At 40.8% G+C, this 23,994-nt stretch overlaps 1 protein-coding gene across 1 annotated transcript in view; it reads left to right on the top strand.

Moving 5' to 3' along the window:
* The window catches only part of mib2 (mind bomb 2), a 103,535-nt gene extending 79,892 nt beyond the window's left edge, over positions 1-23,643 (top strand). The window contains exons 3-6 of the mRNA XM_065234616.1: positions 10,867-11,206; positions 19,561-19,862; positions 19,926-20,580; positions 20,649-23,643. Of these exons, the coding sequence (XP_065090688.1) occupies positions 10,867-11,206; positions 19,561-19,862; positions 19,926-20,580; positions 20,649-22,620 (3,269 nt within the window). The 3' untranslated portion in view covers positions 22,621-23,643. The remainder of the gene's footprint in view (positions 1-10,866; positions 11,207-19,560; positions 19,863-19,925; positions 20,581-20,648) is intronic.
* The last annotated feature ends 351 nt before the right edge of the window (positions 23,644-23,994 follow it).

Here is a 23,994-nt window from a genome sequence, read left to right as displayed (position 1 = left end):
AGGATGAGACGTATCAAACATGTCATGTATAATTAATTTATCTTAGACTGAAAAGTTCGTTTTTCGATGAAAAGTACGTTTGATTTACTTGAATTTAGCCTCTGCTATGAATGAAATGTATATCAAAATTGACGCTCGTATATGTCAGTCTCAGGGCACCTAAATTTACATGTGTGTTAGATAGAACATATATTTTCCCATAAACCTACGCTAACTAAGCAATGAACATATTTCAAATTTGATTTAGTCCCTATGGGCCAAACACTGAAACACGGAAACAAATCCGATTCCATCCTGATAGTCTAGTGGTCAAAGAATGAGTTTAATGATCTCAAGGTTCTTGGTTCGAATCCAGTCTGATGCTTTATTTTATTCTTTTTACATTTTTTGGTTAAAAGTTAAACCCATGAATTTAGATCATGATTTCAACTCGGATGATACATGATTTTGGGAATGTTTGCTGCGCTACGCAAAAGTTGCTCATGATATCATGAATATTATTCATGGTGCATTTTCATAACATGAAAATACGCTTTGTTCATGAAATCATGAGTCATTTTTCTCATTTCGGAGATCGGATTTTTTTTCCCGCGAGCACTACTGCCAGAACTGCCACACTTACCCCATCTGTATTATATAAATCTCGATTACTTTTTCGAAGGGACGTATCTGCTTTTGTAAACAATGCATTTGATCGTCAATTTGGTTTATGAACAGCTCCTGACTTAAGCTAGAATAAATTTTGCTAAGCACAAACGGATCCACGGCTGCGTAAACCTACTAGGCCTTGATAAAAAGGCATTTCTCGATTTCTTTTTCGAAGGAACGTATCTGCTTTTGTTAACAATGCATTTGATCGTCAATTTGGCGTAACTGGTAGCTCGCCCGCGCATGCTAACACTAACATCAGATAGGTGAAATCTTTCACTTCCTGGTAGTGGTGTTAGTATGCGTGGGCGAGCTACCAGTTACGCCAAATTGACGATCAAATGTATTGTTTGCAAAAGCAGATACGTCGCTTCGAAAAAGTAATCGAGAAATGCCTTTTTTATCAAGGCTTATTCGCAGTAGGTCTACGGGGCCGTGGATCCGTTTGTGCTTAGCAAAATTATTAAAGCTTATGTTAGGAGCTGTTCATAAACCACGTAGACACTTTGTGGGGGGAGGGGGGCTGGTGATTGTCTAGAATCCATACAAACTTCTAAATATTTGTAAGGACGATTGTCAACGCCGGGATGGAGAATAGGGCTGTTACAACAGGTGCGGATTTCGCGATTTTCGCGGATTTGTCGCGGATTTGAACTTTCAGTCGCGAAAATCGCGGAAACATTAAATGATGTCGCGAAAATAGCGAATGGAATGATGTGCTGTCACAAAAATTGTGGAATTCGTTGTAACCTTTCCGTCCCGGATTATTTGGCTGTTATCAATTTTGTTGTTCATTTGGCTTTAAAATTTTTACCGGTTCAAACTAAACACCCTGCAAATAATCTAGAAATGATCTCAATTCCATAAGTCACACCGAATTTACACGGGAATTCCCTGGGGTCTGTCCAATGTGAGACTTTTTCATGTTTTTTTTTTTCCCAATATGAACATAGCATTTTTCGTTTTACTTAGTTGAAGATGTTAATTTCAAATAACAGACTGAAGTGGTAATTTTTTATACGATAGATGGAGGAGATGAAAATCTAGAATTGATAGTTCCGTTAGAATACGGCAGTGTGAAAATTTCATATAGATTGTAGATAGCGAGCTAGGACAACTTTTAAGGAAGGTACAAATCGGTTTTTTCATCTCTCTTTACCAAACTCCCCCTTTGGAGAGGGATGGTGAGGCCCCCCCCCCCCTCCCGCCACCACTGGCAAAAAGAGATGAACGCCGACCGCTCAAGTACCAACGATGTGTTTGAAACAGTTCTGTTATTTGAAGGAATGCATCCAGTCGTAGGTTTGGAAATTGCAGCTATTGTTACCTCTACCACGGTATGTGCTCCTGTCATCGTCGACTTGATGATCTCGAGGGGACGCAGGTTGGGTAGGTGCTGCTACTGTACCTTTCGACCAACGACAGTAATTGATGGTATGCTCCCATCCAGAGTTATGCACTTTGACTATTTGTTTAGTATTACTTCTGCGTGAGGTTGTCAAATCATAAACGAATCGTATATATGCGAGTAATTGCCATGTATACCGGATATTCTAGGTTCTCCAAATCGTCCTGGAGTTCAGTTAATTTGTTCTACAGGGCTGGTAGCGAGTAACTTTTTAGTGACTTGGTCACTTCTTTCAAGTCAGTCACTAAAAAGTCTCCTTTTTTAAGGCCTTAGTGACTTGTAACTTTTTCTTGTAATAAGTAACTATTTTCAACTTTTTTAGCATGAATTTATTTCAAGATTGATTATTCTTTGCGTTGTGACGTTTAATCGTCTTTCTCTATACACAGGATGTCTACTCATTTTTCTGGATAAAATTACCTGAGTTTTCCAAATAAGTAAGTCCAAGATCTAAAAATGTTCAATGTCTTGAAGTTTCGTATTCCATGTAATTGAAAGAAGATATTGAAAATATTCAAAGTGCCAGAATTAAGTAAACAAATAAATGATTTATTTCAAGTTCGTAATTAACTTTATGAAAGATTAGAGATCAATGCAGTCCCATCAACTTCACAACAATTGTAGGAACTTTGGAGAAGTTCTGAGAAATGAAAGGAAATGCTGATAATTTCAGTGAAGCTCTATAAACAAACTGTTGGAAGTAGGGAAGTTAACACGCTGAAAATATGGAAAACTTACTGGAAGCTGCAAGAACCTCAAAGCCTTTTATGAAGTTCCTAGAATTTCAGAGAACTTCATAGGTGTCAAGCGAACTTGATTAATTTAGAAAACTTGAGGAGTATTGTGCAAATTTTTAAGAAGTTTTACGCACCTCAGAAAAGCTAGATAGATTAAAAATCTATAATCGTAGATAAATTCAAAATAGTTCCAGGATGTGCTGAAAAACAAATCGAGAACCCTTAAGATGTTCCGCGAATTTCAGGGAGGTACAGAGACCTTCAGAGATTTTATGAAACTTCAGAAATATTTCAGAAGCTTCACAGAAGTCCAATGAATTTCAGGGAAATTTAAAGGTGTTTACGGGAATTCTATTTATTTCCGAGCAGAATCGATATCTTCAATAGAACTAAGAGCTTTATAGAAACTTCGAGAACATCAAGACAGGTCAGAGAATCAAAGGGTAGTTGCAAATAATTTCAAGGAAATATTAGAAACCTCAAAGAAATTTCGAGAAACTCAGTGAATTTCCGAAAACTTCAGTAAAGCTCCGAGAGAATTCCTGGAAAGTCAACATCCGGAAAACGTGAGAGTATTTTAATGGTGTTATATCGTGGAGATTACAAGAACTTAAAAAATGCGAAAATTTAGCTAAGTTGATTAGAGAACATCAACGAAGAACTTTTAGCAAGCAGCGATATCTTTAAGAAATTCCAGAGAACTAAATATATATATTTTTAGATAGTTTAATGATATTCAGCGAAGTTCCGAGTACTTCGAGGACGATCAGATAGCTTCAGAATAATCCAGAATAATTCAGAATAATTCAGAATAATTCAGAATAATCCCATTAAGTTAAGCAAGGAGTTCCGTTGAATTATAGGGTATTCCAAGAATTCTATGATTGATCCTAAAATGTCAGAAGCTTCAGGGAATATATATCAGAAAACATTTTCGATACTCCAAGGCAAATTAATTGATTTCAGTAAAGTTGCGGGTTCTTAAAAATACTGATAAATTCAGGGCAGTCTAGAGAACTTTAAAGAAATTCAGTAATCGTTTAGGCATCAGGAAAGTCTATACTATTGAAGAAGTTTAAAATTAGTGTCGATAATTTAGTTTTTTGAACCTCAGAAAAATCTGGAGAACTTCAGTGAAAATCATAGAACTATATTAATTATTTCGTTCTAATTCCATGAAAATTGCGGGAGCACAAAAGTTCCATAAATTCTTGAAAAACTTCGGAGACTTCACAGAAGGACAGTGGTATTCAGAAACAAAAAAAAATATTTATATTTTAAGTTTATTTCTTACTGAAGATTAATCCACTGTGAATCTGTAAAGTTCAAAGTGTGAATGAAAGTAACGAGAAAAATTAAATGGTTGTATTTTAAAATTCATTATATTCTTTAAAATATCCTTAGTAAGTCATTTTTTAAATTATTTCAGACTTTTCCAGGTATTTCAAGGAAACAAAAAAATTCCTGAGTATTCCCGGTTTTCCAGATTTCGGAAGTTAGTACACACCGTGACTAATATCGTGGGTTTGCTTATAAGCTTTCTATTGAATCTTTGCTCTAAAGATTCATATCGTACATAAGTGTTTATGAGATAATTATTGAATAAATCTAAAACATCAAACATTTATTTGATGCACCTTCTCTTAGGTCACTTTTTAGTCACTATTTTTACAACTATAAGTCACAATTTGGTCACTTTCTTTTTTTTTTTTTCCTTTATTAGAGAGATTTTTAGCCTAAGGCTAGTTCATCTCTTCATTTTGGTCACTTATTTATTCAACATGGTCACTAAAATCACTATTTCTGACAACAGTGATCGCTACCAGCCCTGGTTCTACTATATCAACCAATACTGCAATATTGTCTTTAGTATCGAAATATGTTCAACCAGATTAAAAGTGTCTATGTGGATCGTGCCCGACCTATTGCTACGTATACAAGATGTTATAGGTTCTGAAATCATTATGGAGATCAGATTATTTTTCTACTAGATCACCCAAGACTAATTCAATATCTGTAGTATCGAAATATGTCCAAACAAATTTGCAGGGTCTATGTGGATCGTGCCAACCTATTTCCGTGTATGCCAAATGTTCTAGGATTTTCAAATCGATTTTTCTATACTACAGACATTATCCCAGTCTATGTTGATCTAGTAAAACAAATCATCTGAACTGCAAGACGATTTGGAGAACCTAGGTCATCTGGTATATGTGGAAATAATTAAACATTATCCATGTAGTATGATTCTGGACATATTTCGATACTACAGACTTTATCCCAGTCATGGTTGATCTAGTAAAACAAATTACCTGAAGTCCTGGACGATTTGGAGAACCTATAATTTTCGGTAGACATAGTAATAAGTCGTGCATGATCCACACAGTCACATGTATACGATTCGGTTATGATTTAACAAAGACAAGGTTCATATTAGAAATAAAAAAAATATAATGAAAATGTCTCACCATTGGACAGACCCCAAGGAATATCCGTGTAAATACAGAACCGCGACGTGACCAATAAGTGTGATTCATGAAATTCTGGTAATTTCTCGATTATGTGCAGGGTATTTGGTTTGAATCGGTCAAAAATTGAGAAACCTAGAGCCAAATTAGTTACAACATTTAGTACACCAAAATACGTCAGCGACGCAAAGGTTAATTTTCAAGAAGATGTGTGTGTGTGTGTGTCATCCTCTATCCCTCACCCTCACGTTGGTCATGACGAGAGGAGCAACACAATAGTTGGGTAAAAAAGAACTGCATTATAACACACCATCGACTGGAAATGCTCTCGCAACGTGGGGCTTTAGGTAGTGATGAAAACGTCGCTAGAACTATTCCACAGCCGCAGTCAGTTTATGAGCAAAAAGAGGGACGCACATTTTTGCCTGTAGACTTGGAGACATACTTCAAGTCTCCGCGTACATCGTGAGGGTTAGGCAAAAATGTGCGTCTATCTTTAAAAACTGTCGCATTAATGGCCCTTCGCTCATTTTCAACTTCTATTCAATTTTCATACTGCCGTACTCTAACGGAACTATCCACCTACCCTCTTCTAAAGATCATTCTCTAGCTAATAAATCATCACACTAAAGCTTCATGTTAGCATTTCCAACCAACTCAATACATCAGCGCCGTTCTCATCACCACGTGAATAAACAAAAAATAAAATTTTCACTCGCGATGCCACAAATTTTTGGTACGGGAGAAACAATCAAACCACGCAGCGCCAAATCTTCTGATGCTTGCAATTTTGCAAACATGATGAATCATGTTTTCTTTCTTGATTCTAAAACTTCTCGGAAAGCGAAAAAACCACCACTTTCACACCTATAACCGTCCGGGAGGCAGAGTGCCAGCGCTGATCCGGCAAATGCAGCCGAAAACTATGAAAGAGAATGCACGCACAAAACAGAGAACAAACTATAGACACAACCGTATCCAAAGACGTTCGAAACTCGACTCTCAAAGGTTAATTTTCAAGAAAATGTGCATTTCAAATGAAAATGCATTAAATTTTTTTAAATAATGTTTAATCAAATCAAGGCCGGTATTATTCAATAGAAGCTCATAATGTACGGGTGTTTCATTAGGTTCATTAATTACTCAGAATTAATAAAATAAAGAAGATGCTACATGTTTTTTTTTTCAAAGTTACAAACGATACTCCTTTAGTTCAGTCGGTAAAGGCGCAGCTACAAAGCAAGTCCATGCTGGAGGCGAGTGAGTTCGATTCCCGTCCGGTCTATTAATTTTTCGGGTTGGAAAATTTATCTACTTCTTTGGGCACAGGTTGGTACAGGCATAGAAAGCTCTCAATTATAATGTGAAGGTACTTCAAAGAACACTAAGTTGGGAGCAGGCAAAAATCTAATATGCTATAAGCAATAAGTTTGAAGTGCCATGTAGTAGTATACAAACGGTATTTTTAGGCAAAGATTATAGTTTTTTTTTTTGCGCGGATTAGTATTTGAAGTCGCAGATTTCTTGCAACAGCCCTGAAAATGATTAACGTAGTAGTACGTAGTAGTAGTTCTACCTTAGTAGAACGGGGGCCGATTACTCGCGGGATGCTCGAGGTCAGGGGTAACAATCAATCATATTGTCGAGCAGTTTTGGGACGATCATCTGCCAGCGAAATAAAAAAAAATGAAGCAGATTTGTCAAGCATAAACATCGCCCTATTTTATTAAGGTTCTAGAAGAAAGAATCACATGATATTGCTCCGTGGTAAAGTTTGAGTGGTAGGAAACGGCCTTTTAAGCTGCTCGAATGATATGATCCTTTGAGAGGGGGCCTAAAGACAAGAAACACATGTGTCATCATTTTTAAGTGTTTATGTTTTTGTAATAACGTAACGAAAAAGTGTTTTTCGGAATTATGAAGATGGATATGAAGTAATGAAATTGGGTTGTTAGTGGAATGCATTAAAACATGCCGTTGCTGTCATGGATACAAACATAAATTAAGTGGAATCCAGGATCAATTTATCCTTTTTTGTGTGTTTTAGTAGACGTTATAATGATAATTATTTCTCGTATGTTACAAGAAGAGGTCGTAAAGTATGTGATAGACACATAAAACCTGTCAATAGTACTTTCAGAGCGTGACAATAAACGATTTTACGATTCGTGACCGCTCACTCTGAGTGATCGCATAAAGCCCGATTCAAAGTCAATTTAGACGCATTCAAGTAATCATAACTCAAGAATTAAACAACATACAGTTTTGATCAAAACGTCAAACAAAAGGGTATTTATTCAACTTTCAAACGATATATAAAAGATATTACATTAGTTATTAGTTATTACATTTCACCGTTTCGAGCGAACTGTCGCACTTTACTTGTGATCGATGCCATCATGGTCTGCACAGTCGCTGGTGACACTGTACCGGCGAACTTATTCCACTTTAAACGCATTTGTCACTTCTTTACCGCATCCTCGAAGTTTTCGCTTGACAATTGCCCAATATTTTTCGATCGGTCTGAACTCAGGGTAATTCCGAGGATTAATCTCTTTGGCGACGAAATTAGCATTGTTTGTAGCATACCATTCTAGTACCTCATAAGAGTAGTGGCAGCTAGCTAAATTCGGCCAAAACATAACGTTGGTCTTGTGTTGCCGAATTAAGGGTAAAATCCGCTTTTTCAGACACTCTTTGATGTAAACCTTCGACGTCTTGTGTGAGATGTGATGAAAACCTTGGTTTTAAGGCCACAACTGCAGATTCAAATTATTAGTTTCCGAGCAAACTTATCAGCAAAAACAAATTTATACCGGGAAGGGACATCCCCACGACCAGTTGCCAGGTAAAATTTTCGTCCGGGGATTTGTTTATAATCCATTTTGACATATGTTTCGTCATCCATTAAAATACAGCCATCAAATTTCGTCAAAACTCGTTCGTATAGTAATCGTGCTCGCTTTTTGGCCACTAAATTTTACTTTGACTATATGTTTTAGTATTACTTCTACGTGAAGTCAACGATTTACATAGTTGAAGATGCTAATTTCAAATAACAGACTGTAGTGGTAATTTTTATACGATAGATGGAGTAGATGAAAGCATAGAGTTGATAGTTCCGTTAGAGTACGGAAAACCTACGACTGGATGCCTTCCTTCAAATAACAACTGAAGTGCGGTAAAAAATCGGTAGAACTGTTTCAAACACACAGTTGGTACTTGAGCGGGTCGGTTTTCATCTCTTTTTGCCAGTGGTGGCGGGGGGGGGGGGGGGGGGGGACACCCCTCACCATCCCTCTCCAAAGGGGGAGTTTGGTAAAGAGAGATGAAAAAACCGATTTGTACCTTCCTTAAAAGTTGTCCTAGCTCGCTATTTTAATATCTATATACAATCTTCACACTGCCGTACTCAAACGGAACTATCAACTCTATGCTTTCATCTACTCCATGTATCGTATAAAAAATTACCACTACAGTCTGTTATTTGAAATTAGCATCTTCAACTACACTAAATTTTGTTTCAGGGAGCAATTCGGATGATTACTGGCACAAAAAGACTTATATCCTTCTCTTGAAAGGATGTTACGCACGGTGGAAATGTTGGAATCGTATTTCTTTGCCAAATTACGTATGGAGACACCTGGGTTGCTTTTCACGTACCTCAACACCTTTCTCCTCAGCTCTTTGTCCCTAGTGCCACTTTTATGATAGATGCACTGTGCTCTATCCAAACTCAGAGTATCCTTGTAACGTTTGATTACAAGGCTCACCGTTGACTTTGGCAATTTTAACACTTTTGCTATTTTTTAGGCAGACCACGAAGGGTTCTCTAGATGTTTGTGCACAATTAATTTTCTTTTCTCAAGTTCCATGATCCGTAATTTCGGGATGTGTCGATCAATCGAGAAAGACTTTTCACCAATTTCTTCGTCAATGAAACATCAACAAATGCCTGTCAAACGTTTTTTGTTCCAACCACCAGGGGCGCGGTGATGTTTTAAACCGTGCGTCCAGATTTACTTTGAATCGAGCTTTATGAATCATAAAATCGCTTGTGACGCTCTGAAAACGAAATTGACAGGGGTTTTGAGTCAAAAACACTATTTACGCCCTCTTTTCATAACTTACCAGTAATAATTATCATTATAACGTCTAATGATTTCATAATTCTGAAAAACAATTTTTATAGCAAGTGAGCGAAAGCAACCCTGCAATATGCTTTGTTCCTATGGCTCTGGCTCATTATCAACGACTCTCCCATATGGAGGATGTGCAATCGTTTTTTTTCTGGTTATATTGTTATTTGGATAAGTCATCTCCACTTAGTAGAACGTTAAGCCCTTGGGGAAGATCCCAGCTCGCGCCAATGCAACCGACCGTGTTAAGCATATTTGTGTACACTTGCAAGGTTCAGGGAATAAGCGACGGCATATGGAAGAGATGAACTAGCCTCAGGCTAAAAATCTCTAAAATAAAGATTAAAAAAAAAAAAAAAAAAAGACGGCATATGGTTTGCGTTGAGAGTGTTTGTATTTTTGTTTTCATGCTTTATTGCGGCCTATGGAGACTTCTATATCCTCCAAGGAGTAAAATATATATATATATATACAAAAGCAAATGGAAAATTAAATCTGGACCCAGCCAGACGAACAGTCAAATGAAATCAAACCGAATCGGCTGCAGGCCTAAACAGGATGGGAGGCAAAAACGTAGCGAGAATAGGGGGTCTTTGGAGTGGCAGCCCGGGATTTTATCGGGAAATAAGAAATATTAGTCTGCTTGAACTGTCGATATCCATTGCTGATTTCTTTGGCGATGAATCAGTTCGTTTACGGTGATAACTTGGCGGTTTTATGGAATTCGATCTAAAGATCATATATCAGCCTAACGTAGCTCAGTCTTCCGTACGATGTAAGTCGTTTCCAGTCGGCAAGATCGTAAAAGCGAAGGGATCGGAAGTGTTGCTCTTTTTTTTTGTGAGCCACACAACACAACACTCACTCAATACAACCAGCCGGGGTACAACAAAACGGGAATCGACGAGGGTGCTGTGCTGCCTCTCTCGGTTGGTGATGCTGGTGATGATGCCACCAAAGGAAGGAAGACTGTAGAAGAGTAGGTACATAGCAGACGAGAATGCCCGTACTTGCACGGTACATCGCCGCGGTTGATTGTTGGGTTGGAGGAAGCAATTTCCCCAATGATGATGCTCAGCTAAGCTAGCGGTCCCTCTGCTGCGTGTGCAACCAGAATTGGGTTCGTTCACACTCCGCCATATACATCATGATGGTGTAGCACTCGAGAGAACATTTTCTTAGTCGGTGCTATCCGATGATGATGCCTCGAAAGAGGGATTGGTTTAAGAAAATGTTAATCTAGTTTGTGCCGTGGAGCGAATCGGTCGCGCATCGCTGTAAGCTTTGTCATTGCTGCGTCGTTCGCGGTTACTCGCGGATTTTCTGGGGTTTTCCCTGTGTGTATTTATCATTTTCCCGTTAACGTTGTGGTTTTCCAGTTGTCGTTTATCGATATACAATATAAATCAGTGACCGTGTGAATAAATTGTAACGGTACGAACCTCTTTCCGTTCTTCCACTTCTAGATGACGGTGAAGGACACGTTGGAACGTTGTGCGAGATAGGCCGTTCCGGTTCGACTCATTCTCCGGAGAAGACAGTGGTAGTGAATTGGGACTCGGGTCATCGGACCAACTATCGAGTTGGTTATCAGAAGCAGTACGATCTGATAGTGGTGGACAATGCCCAGATCGGGGTGAAACATCCGAATATTATCTGTGACGGGTGTAACAAACCGGGAATCGCCGGCATTCGGTTCCGGTGTGCGGACTGTTCCAACTATGATCTTTGTGCCACATGCTACGGAAACGACGCCCACGATCTAGAACACTCGTTCATCCGGTACCAGACGGCGAATTCTGTTGGGTAAGTTGATTTATCATTTGCAGATGCATTATTTTACCGTGTTAGTGGGACACTGTTGATATGAGTGCTTGAGTAGTTTTGTTTGTTTAAGAGTTTTTAAGTCGGAATAGTGATAATTGCTGCTGTAAACTAGGTGTTTCTTTGAAAGGTCTTTAAACATAGTAGCGATAGCATGTTGAATTGCTTACTGTCGAAAATACGTGATCAAGGGCTGTGTCACTGAAGACAGCTGGAAATGTTACTAGGTATTAGCAGATTATATTTGTGAACATACTTGTTTGCCTACTGGATGAAAGTTTCGATTTCCGGTCCTGCCAATGATACTTTTTCATTTGGTATCAAAAATTACAATGATAAAACCTCGTCAACCATGTTACGACTATCGTTCGCCTTAAAGGCTGCGTTTTTCACCGTAGGCCATATTACACTTACGATCGGTCCATTATACTGCGTATAATCCTATCCCATATAGATTTTTGTCAATTTTGAGATAACACTATCCACTATAAATTGGCATCAATCCTCATATTATGTCACAAAACTACACACTTTGATTATGAAAAATGTGAAAACAACATCAAGTCAGTCTATCCCATCAAGTAAAGTATTCGCATATCAGTTGCAAGTTACAGTTCTGCTTTTTGAATTGTCATATATTTCGCTTATATTACAAAACATGCAAGCTTCATTGCAACTGATTTTAACATGAAATACTTATCAATTAATTTACTGTGATTTATCAAATAGTTACATGGGAATTGCAGTTCGTAACTTTGAGTGCCATTTTCTCAATGCCTACTTTTTCGATATGGGACTGATATGCGATTATAGGTAGTTTATCGGATGTTTTGATTTGTTTAAACGAGAGTTCCAGTCATTATGAATTTCTTCATGTACATACTTAAAAATAATTTTCTGTAATGGATATTACCGAAATAACAAGGAATCTACCTAATTTACTGAAGAATCAGCAAATGCTATAAGTGGGGTGAAAAGTTACCTCCTTGGGATTAATTTTTTGTTAATGCTTTTTTTTATTCAATATAGTCCCCTTTTAGCTCGATACACTTATTCCAGCGATTTTCCAACTTCATGATCCCGAAATACTGCAAAATACTCCTCCGCGGCGTCGATGATTTCCTCACGTGAGTTGATTTTTTTTTTATTGATGAGCCATCTTTTGAGGTTTGGGAAGAGATAATAGTCTGAGGGAGCCAAATCGGGTGAATACGGTGGATGCGGAAGCAATTGGAGCCGTAAGTCATTGATTGCAGTCGTGGTTGCGATGCTCTTGTGCGCCGGCGCATCGTCTTGCAAAAAAAAAAATGGGGTTGTGTACAAGACACGACCGCATGGTTTACGTAGAACTACGGTCAGCTGTGTAGTGAAATTGTCGTGCATTTTTCTAGATATTGATTTAAAATACAGTAGAAGTAACCTATGATTTCGGTCCTATGTACATATTTTGGATGTCCTACTTAGTCATTTTTTTTATTAAATTCAGGACCTCATAAAAATGCGAATACATATTCTATTACATTTGGTTCCTAAAATACAGTCAGATATGAGTAAGGTGAATCTTATTATTTATTATTATTTCTTGCGTGAGTCGCATCGCGTTGCGTCTACCCTGGCCGCCACCTAAGGCTTTCTTCAGGTGACTCATTGAAGCGTCCAACAATGACCGTCATGATGGCTGATATTCTCTATCACTTCAAGATTTCTAGGGCATCAATCTTGGACGGTTGTGACTTCACTCATGAAATTGAAACTCCTTGTGTAATGCACTGCAGCCAACGTGAAGTTCCAGTTTCTTTGTTATAAGTTTCGTAAGAGCTGATATTTGTGCTCTTGAAATTTTTATGTGGTATGGTAGAGAACTACTTCGGCCTAATCGCCCATTTTGGGCCTATCGAGCAGAAAACTTCAAATAAATCCATGATTGCACTGTTAACAAGTCAATTATGCGTTTGGTACGATACTTTAGTTAATAAGCTACCGAACGAAGTCAATGAGAACGCGTGGTATGAAGTTTTGCACCTATTATTCCCAAAAAACAAAAGAAGCGCTCCGACCGAATCAATTTTTATCTTCATCCGATAGGCCGAAGTGAATTCATTGGCGTTTCAATTACGTTTCAATGCGTTAGGCCGAGTTTAGAATCCGTAGGCCGAGTTTGGCGTCAAGAAGCAGTGTTAAGGCCCACGCACTTAGATCCGGATCGGATGCGTTGCGGCAAAGTGACAGCTAAATCTATTATCTAACTGTCAAATTTACGTCAACGCAACGCAAACGGATCTAATGTGGGTGGCCCTTTAGACTTATGACAATACCTCAACGATTGGTTTCTCTTTATCAAATCTTACGGTACGTACGGAAAGGTAAATAAATTTGGAAGCCATCAGTAATAATAACATTCCGTTTGGTGCTAAACTGCGCTAGATTAAGAAAGACTAAGTGCGGGTTGTGCTTAATAGGCCGGAAATGGGGTAGTTAACACTACTGAGATTGATCAGAAATAAGATTTCCTCAGCGATTCAACTTCAAAACGCTAAAAAAGAATGCACACACAAAAAAGGGAGTGCACAATTTTGCACCAATCTTATGCAACATTTCGTAGTTCCGGAGAACTTCGAGATTTGGGTGTAATTGCTATTGTAAAGAAATATGTCAATCGCTGATTTCTTGCGAATAAAAGCTCAATCTCGCGAACAATCTGTGGTGCCCAAAATCTGCTGCTTCCTCCATAACGAATTACTCGCCTCGAAATTCCAAATGACACAGGAATCATTCCTCTACATGAGTGTGTTGTTAGTTTTCTAGGCTGAGTTTTTATTCGCGGGAAATCAGTGATTGACGTGTTTGTGTACAAAAGCAGTTACGCCCAAATCCCAAATCACTCCGGAGTTGATCGGGATGATCTCGAATATATAATATCCCTCCAATAAGTTCTCGGCACATCTTTTATCTACCGATTGAGCTAAACAAAATTGCTAAATATTGCTGTTTTTTTTTAAAGATGTCGTTCGCGTTTTGTAGACGCACATGTATAATTTGTCATAAGAACACGGGGCACATCAGTAGTGGGAAAAAAAGTGACTTCTATATCTATCACAGATAACAAATTCGACAGTGAGCATTACACTGATGCAAAATTTGAAATTTTCACTCCACAGTGCTCAAACGGTTCTAAATTGGGCCCTGATTAGCCTCCCAAAATTTGAACTCATTTATTTAGAAACTGACTTGGCACAAACCATTTGAAGTTTATATGGAAATTACTATAGGAAAACAAAACTTTTTGTTCATTGTCTTCTAGCCTTTTTACATGTTGTACTATTAACAAATTCTATTGCTATTCTTATGGGAATTTTTATCAGCTACAACTTTGCAGAAAATCATTAGCGTTAATAACTAGAGCACATAACCGTTTATTGTAAATGTCGTATTAGATGCAAGATAAAAACTTGAAAATACCTGGGCCGAGTGGAGTCAAGTAGAAAGTCGACGAAGATAATCTTGTCAATGTTACTTAGGACCTATTGCAATATCCAGCTTGAATTGTTTCGATTACCTATAGCAATGTAAAGAGAAGAACGATGAAGAGAATCGACGATTAGAAGTAGGCCCAACCTGTAAAATGTCTACCTTGTTCAACTCTTATTTCTCTTCGATCATTGTTTGGACCCTACCCGAGGTAATCCTTCTTGGATATCGATTTGGAAAATTCCTCTTCGATCCTTCAGATTCTTATAGTAATTTGCTGAGTTGTCGATTTGGATAAAAATTTACTGTCGCCATGGCGCCTAAGCGCAAAAGAAAGGGGCAAGCTCTTGATCCCCCTTCTGATGGAATTAATTTGAGTAATCAGTTTGATTTGCTCACGGATGATGAGAATGATCCATCATCCAAGAAAAATTCTAGTAAACTTTCCCGGCTTAATGCCAAAAAGGAAAAGATTCACCATATTGTGATAACCACTTCCGAATTTTCATGCTCTTCGCATGGAACTTTTGAACTTCATGAAAGTTAAGTTTTCACTTCAAATTGAACGTCTTCTCAAGTATATTACTGAGAAGCAGCACAAATTTTTTACGTTGTCATGAAAGGACTGCCCAGTGGTGAATCCCTGGATCAGATCAAAAATGAACTGGCAAAATTACTTGGAGTTGTGCCACTCCAACTAATCAAAATGAAAATGAAATCCCGTCCTGGCGATTCGCGCAACGGGATTTCTAATGATTTTTATTTAGTTCACTTCAAGTCTGGTGAGCTGCTTAACAACCTTAAGGCCTTAGAAAAAGCTAGCCTTATGCTCCACGTCCGAGTGAAGTGGGAACACTTCAGGAAGACTGTGCACCCAGTGCCGTAAGTGCCAGGGATGGGGTCACGGAACTAAAAATTGCTACATGCCAGCTAAATGCATGAATTGTGGTGATTCCTCTCACGCAAAGGACGACTGTCCTGTGAAGGAAGATCCTAAGAAATTTAAATGTTCAAATTGTGGTGAAAACCACAAATCCAATTTTTGGGAATGTAAGACTCGCAAAGCGATCCTACAATCTCGTTCTAAGTGACAGGTAGGAAACGCTCCACGTTTCCGACCAGGTACAAATTCCTCTGCTGTTAACAACGGTCAACGAGGAACAGCGGGGGGGAGGGTTACCCCTTACCATCCCTCTCCAAAGGGGGAGTTTGGTGAAGAGAGATGAAAAAAAACGATTTGTACCTTCCTTAAAAGTTGTCCTAGCTCTATCTATCGTATAAAAATTACCACTTTAGTCTGCTATTTGAAATTAGCATCTTCAACTACGTAAATCGTTGACTTCACGCAGAAGTAATACTAAACATATAGTCAAAGTGCTTCCAAAGCTATTTGTATGTGATACATTTTCAAAAGTCTTTCAAGGATGATTAAGAACTTTAAATAGTTCAAAGTAAATTTTAAGAGTATTTTAAAGGATTCTAGGGATGACACCAATATATATACTGCCGGAACTATCAACTCTTTACTCTCATCTTCTTATCTACGCATTGCGCGGATCCAGCGACGGGAGGAGAGACTCAGGCGGCGGTTCAACACACGCCGACTGAAGATCCAGCTTTGAAAAGGTCTTTTGTTGAAGAACTTGAGACTTGAGCTGCGGACGTTCCAGAAGGTGGCAGCGTAGAAGAACAATGGACGGCCATCAAGAATACCTTTATAGAAACAAGCGAGAACAACTTGGGTGAGCTGCGCACCCAGAGGAAAGAGTGGATCACAGATGAAACCTGGCGGAAGATTGAGGAGCGTAGAGAAGCAAAAGCCGTGATAGAGCGGGCGAGAACCAGAGGAACCAAGAACGAAGCCCGTCAACGGTACTCGGCTCTAGAGAAGGAAGTCAAGCGCTCTTGCAGACAGGACAAGAGAGCGTGGGTGAACTCCCTGGCTGACGAAGGGGAGAAAGCCGCAAACACTGGCGATATACGCCTCCTCTACGATATCTCACGACGCCGAGCATGGATGAACCCGAGGATGCCAGTGAAGGACACGACTGGACAATTGCTAACCGACCCCACTGACCAGCTGAAACGATGGTTTAAGCACTTCGAACAACTTCTTCAAGTTTCGACGGCCAACCAGCCATCAACATCTCGGCATGATCCGCCTAGGGTGCGGCGCATCACTCGCGTCAATTCCGAGGCCCCATTACTGCAGGAGATTGAAGCAGCTATCCGAAGCATGAAATCCGACAAGGCTCCAGGGGTCGATCGCATATCAGCAGAGATGCTCAAAGCTGATCTCATGCTATTCGCACAAATGTTGCATCAACTATTCTGTAATATCTGGGACACCGCGACTTTTCCGGCCGACTGGATGCAGGGCATCTTAGTGAAGGTCCCAAAGAAGGGGGATCTGACTGTGTGCGACAATTGACGAGACATCATGTTACTGTGTATTGTTCTCAAAGTTCTGTGCAAAGTTATCCTGAATCGGATACAGGAGAAGATCGACGCGAATCTCCGACGGCAGCAGGCAGGATTCCGTGCCGGAAGATCTTGTGTGGACCATATTGTCACGCTCCGCATCATCCTGGAGCAGGTCAATGAATTCCAAGAGTCGCTTTATTTGGTATTCATTGACTACGAAAAAGCTTTCAACCGTCTCAACCACGAGAATCTGTGGGGCGCCCTGAGACACAAGGGAGTCCCGGATGAAATCGTCAACCTCATCGAAGCGCAGTATGAGGCTTTCACGTGCAGAGTTCTGCATAACGGAGTCTTGTCCGACCCTATCCGGGTAGTCGCTGGTGTGAGACAAGGATGTATACTATCACCGCTACTGTTTCTCATCGTAATCGACGAGATCATGGTGGCATGACAATTGACCGTGTACCGAACCGTGGGCTGCTTTGGCAGCCTATCACCATGGAGCATCTCAACGACTTCGATTTGGCTGATGATGTTGCTCTACTAGCACAACAGCGCTCTGATATGCAGAGTAAGCTCAATGATCTAGCCGAACGCTCCTCTGCGGCGGGTCTCACCATCAACGTCAACAAGACCAAATTGTTGGATATAAACACGGGCAACCCTTCCAACTTTACGGTAGCGTGGCAAGCAGTGGAGAAGGTCGAAAGTTTCCAATATCTTGGCAGCCAAATAGCGTCGGACGGCGGGACCAAGAGCGACATAGGTGCACGAATCAAGAAGGCTAGGGCTGCCTTTGCGAGTTTACGAAACGTATGGAGATCCAACCAGATAAGTCAACGCACCAAAATCCGAATTTTCAACTCGAACGTGAAATCTGTGTTGTTATACCGTTATACGCCAGCGGAAAACACTCAAAAACTGCAGGTCTTCATCAACCGATGCCTGCGGTATACAATTCGTGCCTTGTGGCCTCACAACTGGATCTCGAATGCCGAACTCCATCGTCGATGTCATCAGAAGCCGATAGCAACAGAAATTCGAGAGCGAAAGTGGAGGTGGGTCGGCCACACACTTCGACGGGGCGGAAACGAAATCTGCAAGCAAGCGCTGGATTGGAATCCGGCAGGACATCGCAGCAGAGGCAGACCCAGGGGCTCATGGCGGCGGAGCCTCAATAAGGAAATTAAGCAAGTCGTTAGGAATCTGACTTGGGCCTAGGTCAAGGCAAAAGCGAGCAGCCGCCCAGGATGGAAGTCTTTGACGTTGGCCCTTTGCACCGCTGGTGGTGCACAGGACCCTTAAGACCCCAAATTTTTCACAGTTGCTTAGGATCCAAAATGGAACGAAAAAAGGTTTGTTCTCGCTTGATGAGGTCAAGTTGCGTTTTGCACCCTAATGATAACCCATAAACAATGAGGTAAAGTTCTATGCAAATCCGAAAAGGTCGAGTCTGATCAATTCGTTAGTTGGCCTGCAACTGCTCTACTGCATCTGCATTTTGCAATCACATCAATATTTGATTGAGCTTGAATTGCGTTGATCGATTTAAACATTGTTTTTGCTGTGAATTCTTACGTCAATAATGTGGTCACAACTCAGGCACAGCTCCATTTTTTTGTTATTTTCCTTTTTATCGTTCTCCCTTAAGGGGCTGTTCAGTTTAGGGGGGGTGACAATTATCCACGGCCCATACACATTTCAAAAATTGTCTACGCAGGGGGAAGAGGGGGAAAGTCAAGAATCAAAAAAAAAGAGTCTACGTAGTTAATGAACAGCCCCCAAATTACTAATTAATCAAGCCCATTCATTTTTCAGATCCTCGCCATTACGTTGCAAGATTTCATAATGGTTTACATGGGTTCATCTTCGTTACGGGAATACCAACCGATTGTTCTTCCGCCACAGCATACATATATATAAACTCGGTTTTGGGATTTTCCCCGATGTGATTCACAAAAACTTGCCAAACTTGCTCTTTTGCTGCTCCTACTGCGCAATCAAGAGAATTCCCATCAAATATACCTACGATGCGATGTGATAAACATCCGGCTCTCGATCGCCCATAGCACACTTAAACGAAGAAAGTTTACCTTCCATCGAATCATTCCTCACGTTTTAGTTGGGCAGACAAGCGAGCGCTCCTGTGTGTTTTATAAACTTGCTGCTCTGCACAGTCGGCGATCACGCGTTTATTATCTAGCAGTAAGTTACCTAGTTGCCGATCGTTTCGCTTCGTTACCTTTGGCGGTTGTTTTCCATTTTCAGTAGCAAGGGTTTTCATTGTCTGTTGCAAAGGATTTTCTCTTTTCAAATCAACGTCCGTGCAATTGCAGATTCCGGACAATGTGAGGGAAAAGTGTGAAGTTTTGATTTTGGGTGGGTTGGGTCTGATCTGAATGAATAATTTATGACCTCTGTTTAATGTCTATCTCGTCCCGCAGAGTTCGTGTTCCGCCACGCAAGGGTGCGCTCAAGGTACAGCTGAAAGGTATCTTCGTCGGAGCACGCGTCGTACGAGGCCCGGACTGGGAATGGAATAACCAGGACGGAGGACCGAACAAAACTGGACGTGTTATGGAAATTCGTGGATGGGATAACGAATCCTGTCGAAGTGTAGCAAACGTATCTTGGCAATCCGGATCGACAAACGTGTATCGGCTGGGACACAAGGGGAACGTGGATCTACGCTACGTACAGGCAGCTGTCGGAGGATATTACTACAAAGAGCATATGCCGGTATTGGGTAAGTGATGCGGTCGGTTAGATGATTCAAAAGGAAGATGTTGTCATACGAATTATTTTGTAGGTCAACCGGAAGAGCAGCAACCGGTTTCACCTCCGGTGCGCTCACATTTCAACGTTGGAGATCGCGTCCAGGTGGCCATCCCGGAAGAAAGACTCATGGTTTTGCAGCAAGGGCACGGTGGCTGGAATCCGCGGATGGCCGAATATCTGTCGAAGATTGGCATTGTACATAGGATCACGGACAAGGGTGATATTCGGGTACAGTATGAGGGTTGTGCCAACCGGTGGACGTTCCATCCGGCGGCCCTCATCAAGATCTATAGTTTTAATGTAGGAGACATTGTTACCTTCATCACGGATGCTGCCAAAATGCAGCAACTGCAAAAGGGTCACGGCGAATGGGTGGAGACTATGCATAACGTGCTGGGGAAGTCGGGTAAGGTGATCAAAATATACGGGGACGGTGACTTGAGGGTCCAGCAATTGGATGATGATTTGGCTTGGACGGTGAACCCCAAATGTGTCAAATTGGAACGTTCGTTGATATCGCAGGCGACGGCAACCGAACGTTCGAACAGCATGATGGACCTGAGTAATCAGCGCACGAACGAGCATCACATAACACCTCTGTCGGGACTGTCGGGAACATCAGCTGCCGATCGGCTTGTCCGAGAAGCCGCTCAAGGAAACATGGACTTTGTGCAAAATTATCTTAGGTAAAAGCATAACTTGGTGAGAAACATTTGTCATACTAACGAATAACATTATTTCGCCTTTCTTTCAGTGCCAATCCGGAGGAGGTGGACTGCGTTAGCGGGGGCAAAACTTGCCTTCAAGTAGCTGCCCACCAGGGCCATGTGGATCTGGTCAAGCATCTGCTGGCACTCGGTTCCAATGTGAACGTAGTGGACAAGGAAGGTGATTCTACGTTGCACTACGCAGCATTCGGAAACCAGCCGGAGATCATGCGCATCCTACTGCAACATAATGCCAACATCGATGTGCTGAATTCGTCGCACTGTTCAGCATTGCACATCTCAGCACACAAGAAACCGCCGCACTGTGTCAAAGTTTTGCTGGAGTTTGGAGCGAATGTAAATGTGCAGGATGCTTATGGGGACACGGCGCTGCATGATGCTATTGGGAAAGAGAATACCGAAGTTGTGGAACTGTTGTGTGCTTGTTCTACGCTGGACTTGACCATAAGAAACAAGCGAGGGTTTAATGCATTACATCATGCTTCACTGAAGGGAAATGTCCACGCTGCCAGAAACATTATCCGGCTGGCGCGGCAATTGGTAAATGTCCGGAAAGATGATGGATTTTCTGCTCTGCACTTGGCTGCTTTGAATGGACATTCGAAGGTGGTGGAAGTTCTGGTCAAGGAAGGACAGGCGGATATCGATATTAGAAACAATAGAAGACAGACGCCTTTCTTGCTGGCCGTTTCCCAGGGTCACACGGCTGCCATCGAGAAGCTAGTTGAGTTGAAATGCAACATTGCTGCCAAGGATGAAGACGGCGATAATGCTATGCATCTGTGCATCATCAAGAAAGCCAATCTGGTGCAGGATGTTACAGCAACGGATTCGCCGAAAATTTTTGAGATGTTCCAGTCGCTGGCAGCGGTGGTCATTGAGAATCGGCTGATGTACGCACTGTTGTGTTTTCTGGCGAAAGAAAGTTGTCCGCTTGATGTGAACTACAAAGGCGCGAGGGTGTTGGATTGGATCCCTAGTCAACAGGTCAAGGATATTATTATTGGATATGAGAGAGCTAGGATCGCTAAAGAGAAGGCAGCAGCTGCTGGTCCTCCTGCTACGGATCGATCGCTGAATAATTCTCGCGAGGAAGATGACGATTCGCCGCCAATCATTCACGTACAGTCCAACTTGGAAGTAATGAGCTTGGCCAGTAACAATCTGGATGAAACTGAGGTCAATAATTCCGCAGTACTGCAGGAGGGAGCAGCAAGCCCAGGCACTAGCGGTTTATGTCAGTCTAATCCTCCGACACCTGCTCGTAGGAATCGAGGACATAATCGAGAGGCTGCCGGTGCAACACCACCACCCATTCCGAGTCATCATCCGAATGTAACAGCACAAGAAGAAGATTCTAAACGAATGAACATCGAACCAATAGCACCCAGCGAAGCCTCCGGTCCCAGTGTAACCCCTTTAGATAGCCCAGCACGTTTCCAATCACCAAATCGAGCCTTATCGCCCACCATGGCGGTTACACCGGAGTCCGGCGGCGGTGGCAACTGCGGCAGCAGTTCATCAAAGCATATCAGCCGACGACAGTACTCGGACAAAAATCCAACCGCTTCCCCGGTGGCAGTCCTTTCTACCAGCCCGTCAGTCATAACCAATCTTCCTCAGGAATGTATCGTGTGTAATGAAGTCATGATGTTAATCATCTTCGATCCCTGTCAGCATCAAATCTCGTGTGAAGAATGTGGCATCCGTATGAAAAAGTGTCTATCCTGCGGTGTGTACATTGAGAGGCGTGTTACCGTTACTGGAAAACAGTTGTTCAACCCCAAGGACAATCGGCAGCCTTCCGCCGACCGACTCCGCTACCTCGAAAGTAAAATAATGGAAATCGAAGAAACGCATTGCTGCAGCATCTGCATGGAACGCCGTCGCAATGTTGTCTTTCTCTGCGGACACGGAGCCTGTTCAAAGTGCGCCGAAACGCTCAAAATTTGTCACATGTGTCGCAAAACGATCACTAGAAAAATCAATCTCTACTAAAGTGTTTTTACTCTTCTCGCGAGCTGTTTCCCGGTTGAGCCGCGAAGTTACCAAAAATTGTGAAATTTTTATTACTTCCTAATCTTCCCTCCTTTCGAAACTCTGTGCTTCTGTAAATGTCACCTCTGGGTACTAGTGCGAAACATATACTCTTCGGCTTTCTCACTACTCGAAGTGATTCCTATAACGTCGCCCATGTCAGAGTGTTGAATAACTCTTCTTTTCTATTAATAGATAGTATTTTCTTTATTGAAAAGTTTCCTTTCTCGCTACCAAAAAGTAAAACGAATCACCACTAATCTAAGTGTAAATAAGCTAATCTTTAAATAAAGCAAATATGTGTATTTATGTGCATGTTCTTCCAAAAATGCTCTAACCATTATAAAGGCCAATGTAAAGAAACAAAAATATGGGAGGCTCATTTTAGTGGAAATAAACGAATGAATATTGTACCCATACCTTTTATTACTCATCGATTTCGTCACCATTGACTGACTTGCATACAAGCTGGAATGCCCAGCATCATTCATTCATCTATTACCAACCACAACGATCACATACACGATAAGCAAACATTTGCACCCAATGCAACATCGCCCCATAACTGCACGTTGTACGCACTGTGTTCTACTTTCTTCTCTCAAACTTTCCTATCTTATTTAACCGTCTTAAATATTGATTTTGTTGAAGAACTCCGTATAAAATCCACGTTCGTTCACACATAATTTACACACCGTTTTTGGCTTGCATACAAATGAAGGAAACGTTTTTATAGACATATTAACCAGCGCGAATGAGCAAAACGAACAACATAGTCTACTTTGAATATTATTGAAATTTTTAATATATATACTTGTATATCAAAGAATAAGAGAAGAAAAAAAATGTGAACCCATACCTGTATTCGATTGTTATTACTGATGAATGATAATGTGAAAAAGAAAGTTGTTTGTACGCACATAAGACAAAAAAGCATACACATATTAATAAACCGATATTTATTTCATTGTATTAAAAAATAAACACGTCATTCGTTTTCTTGCTGCATTGCATTACACACTATCAATCCGAATTCCTGCGTCTGCTACCTTAGTTTTACTTACTGCTATCAGCTATTGACGACACGGCGAAAGTTTACTGCTACAGTAGTATAATACTCGCTAGCTAGGTGTAGTGGAGATTGGTTGCGATAAGAAACTACTGACGAACTGTGACTTGCTTTACTTAGGAATAATCCGTTCATGTTAGTGATGAAGCTGTTTTGTTACCCCCTGCGAACGGTAGACAGATAGTTAAGTTTTCTGAGTACACGAACTTTTTTCCCAAGTTATTCGAGATTCTGGAAGATAATTTTTTTTTTCGTTATTACTCTCC

The sequence above is a fragment of the Ochlerotatus camptorhynchus genome, unplaced genomic scaffold, assembly GCF_037179485.1.
Source record: "Ochlerotatus camptorhynchus isolate MF236.1 unplaced genomic scaffold, CSIRO-AGI_Acam_v1.1 ptg000038l, whole genome shotgun sequence".
Taxonomy (NCBI): Eukaryota; Metazoa; Arthropoda; class Insecta; order Diptera; family Culicidae; genus Ochlerotatus; species Ochlerotatus camptorhynchus.
Note: the sequence above shows the minus strand (reverse complement) of the source record. Positions and strands in the feature narration are given on the sequence as shown.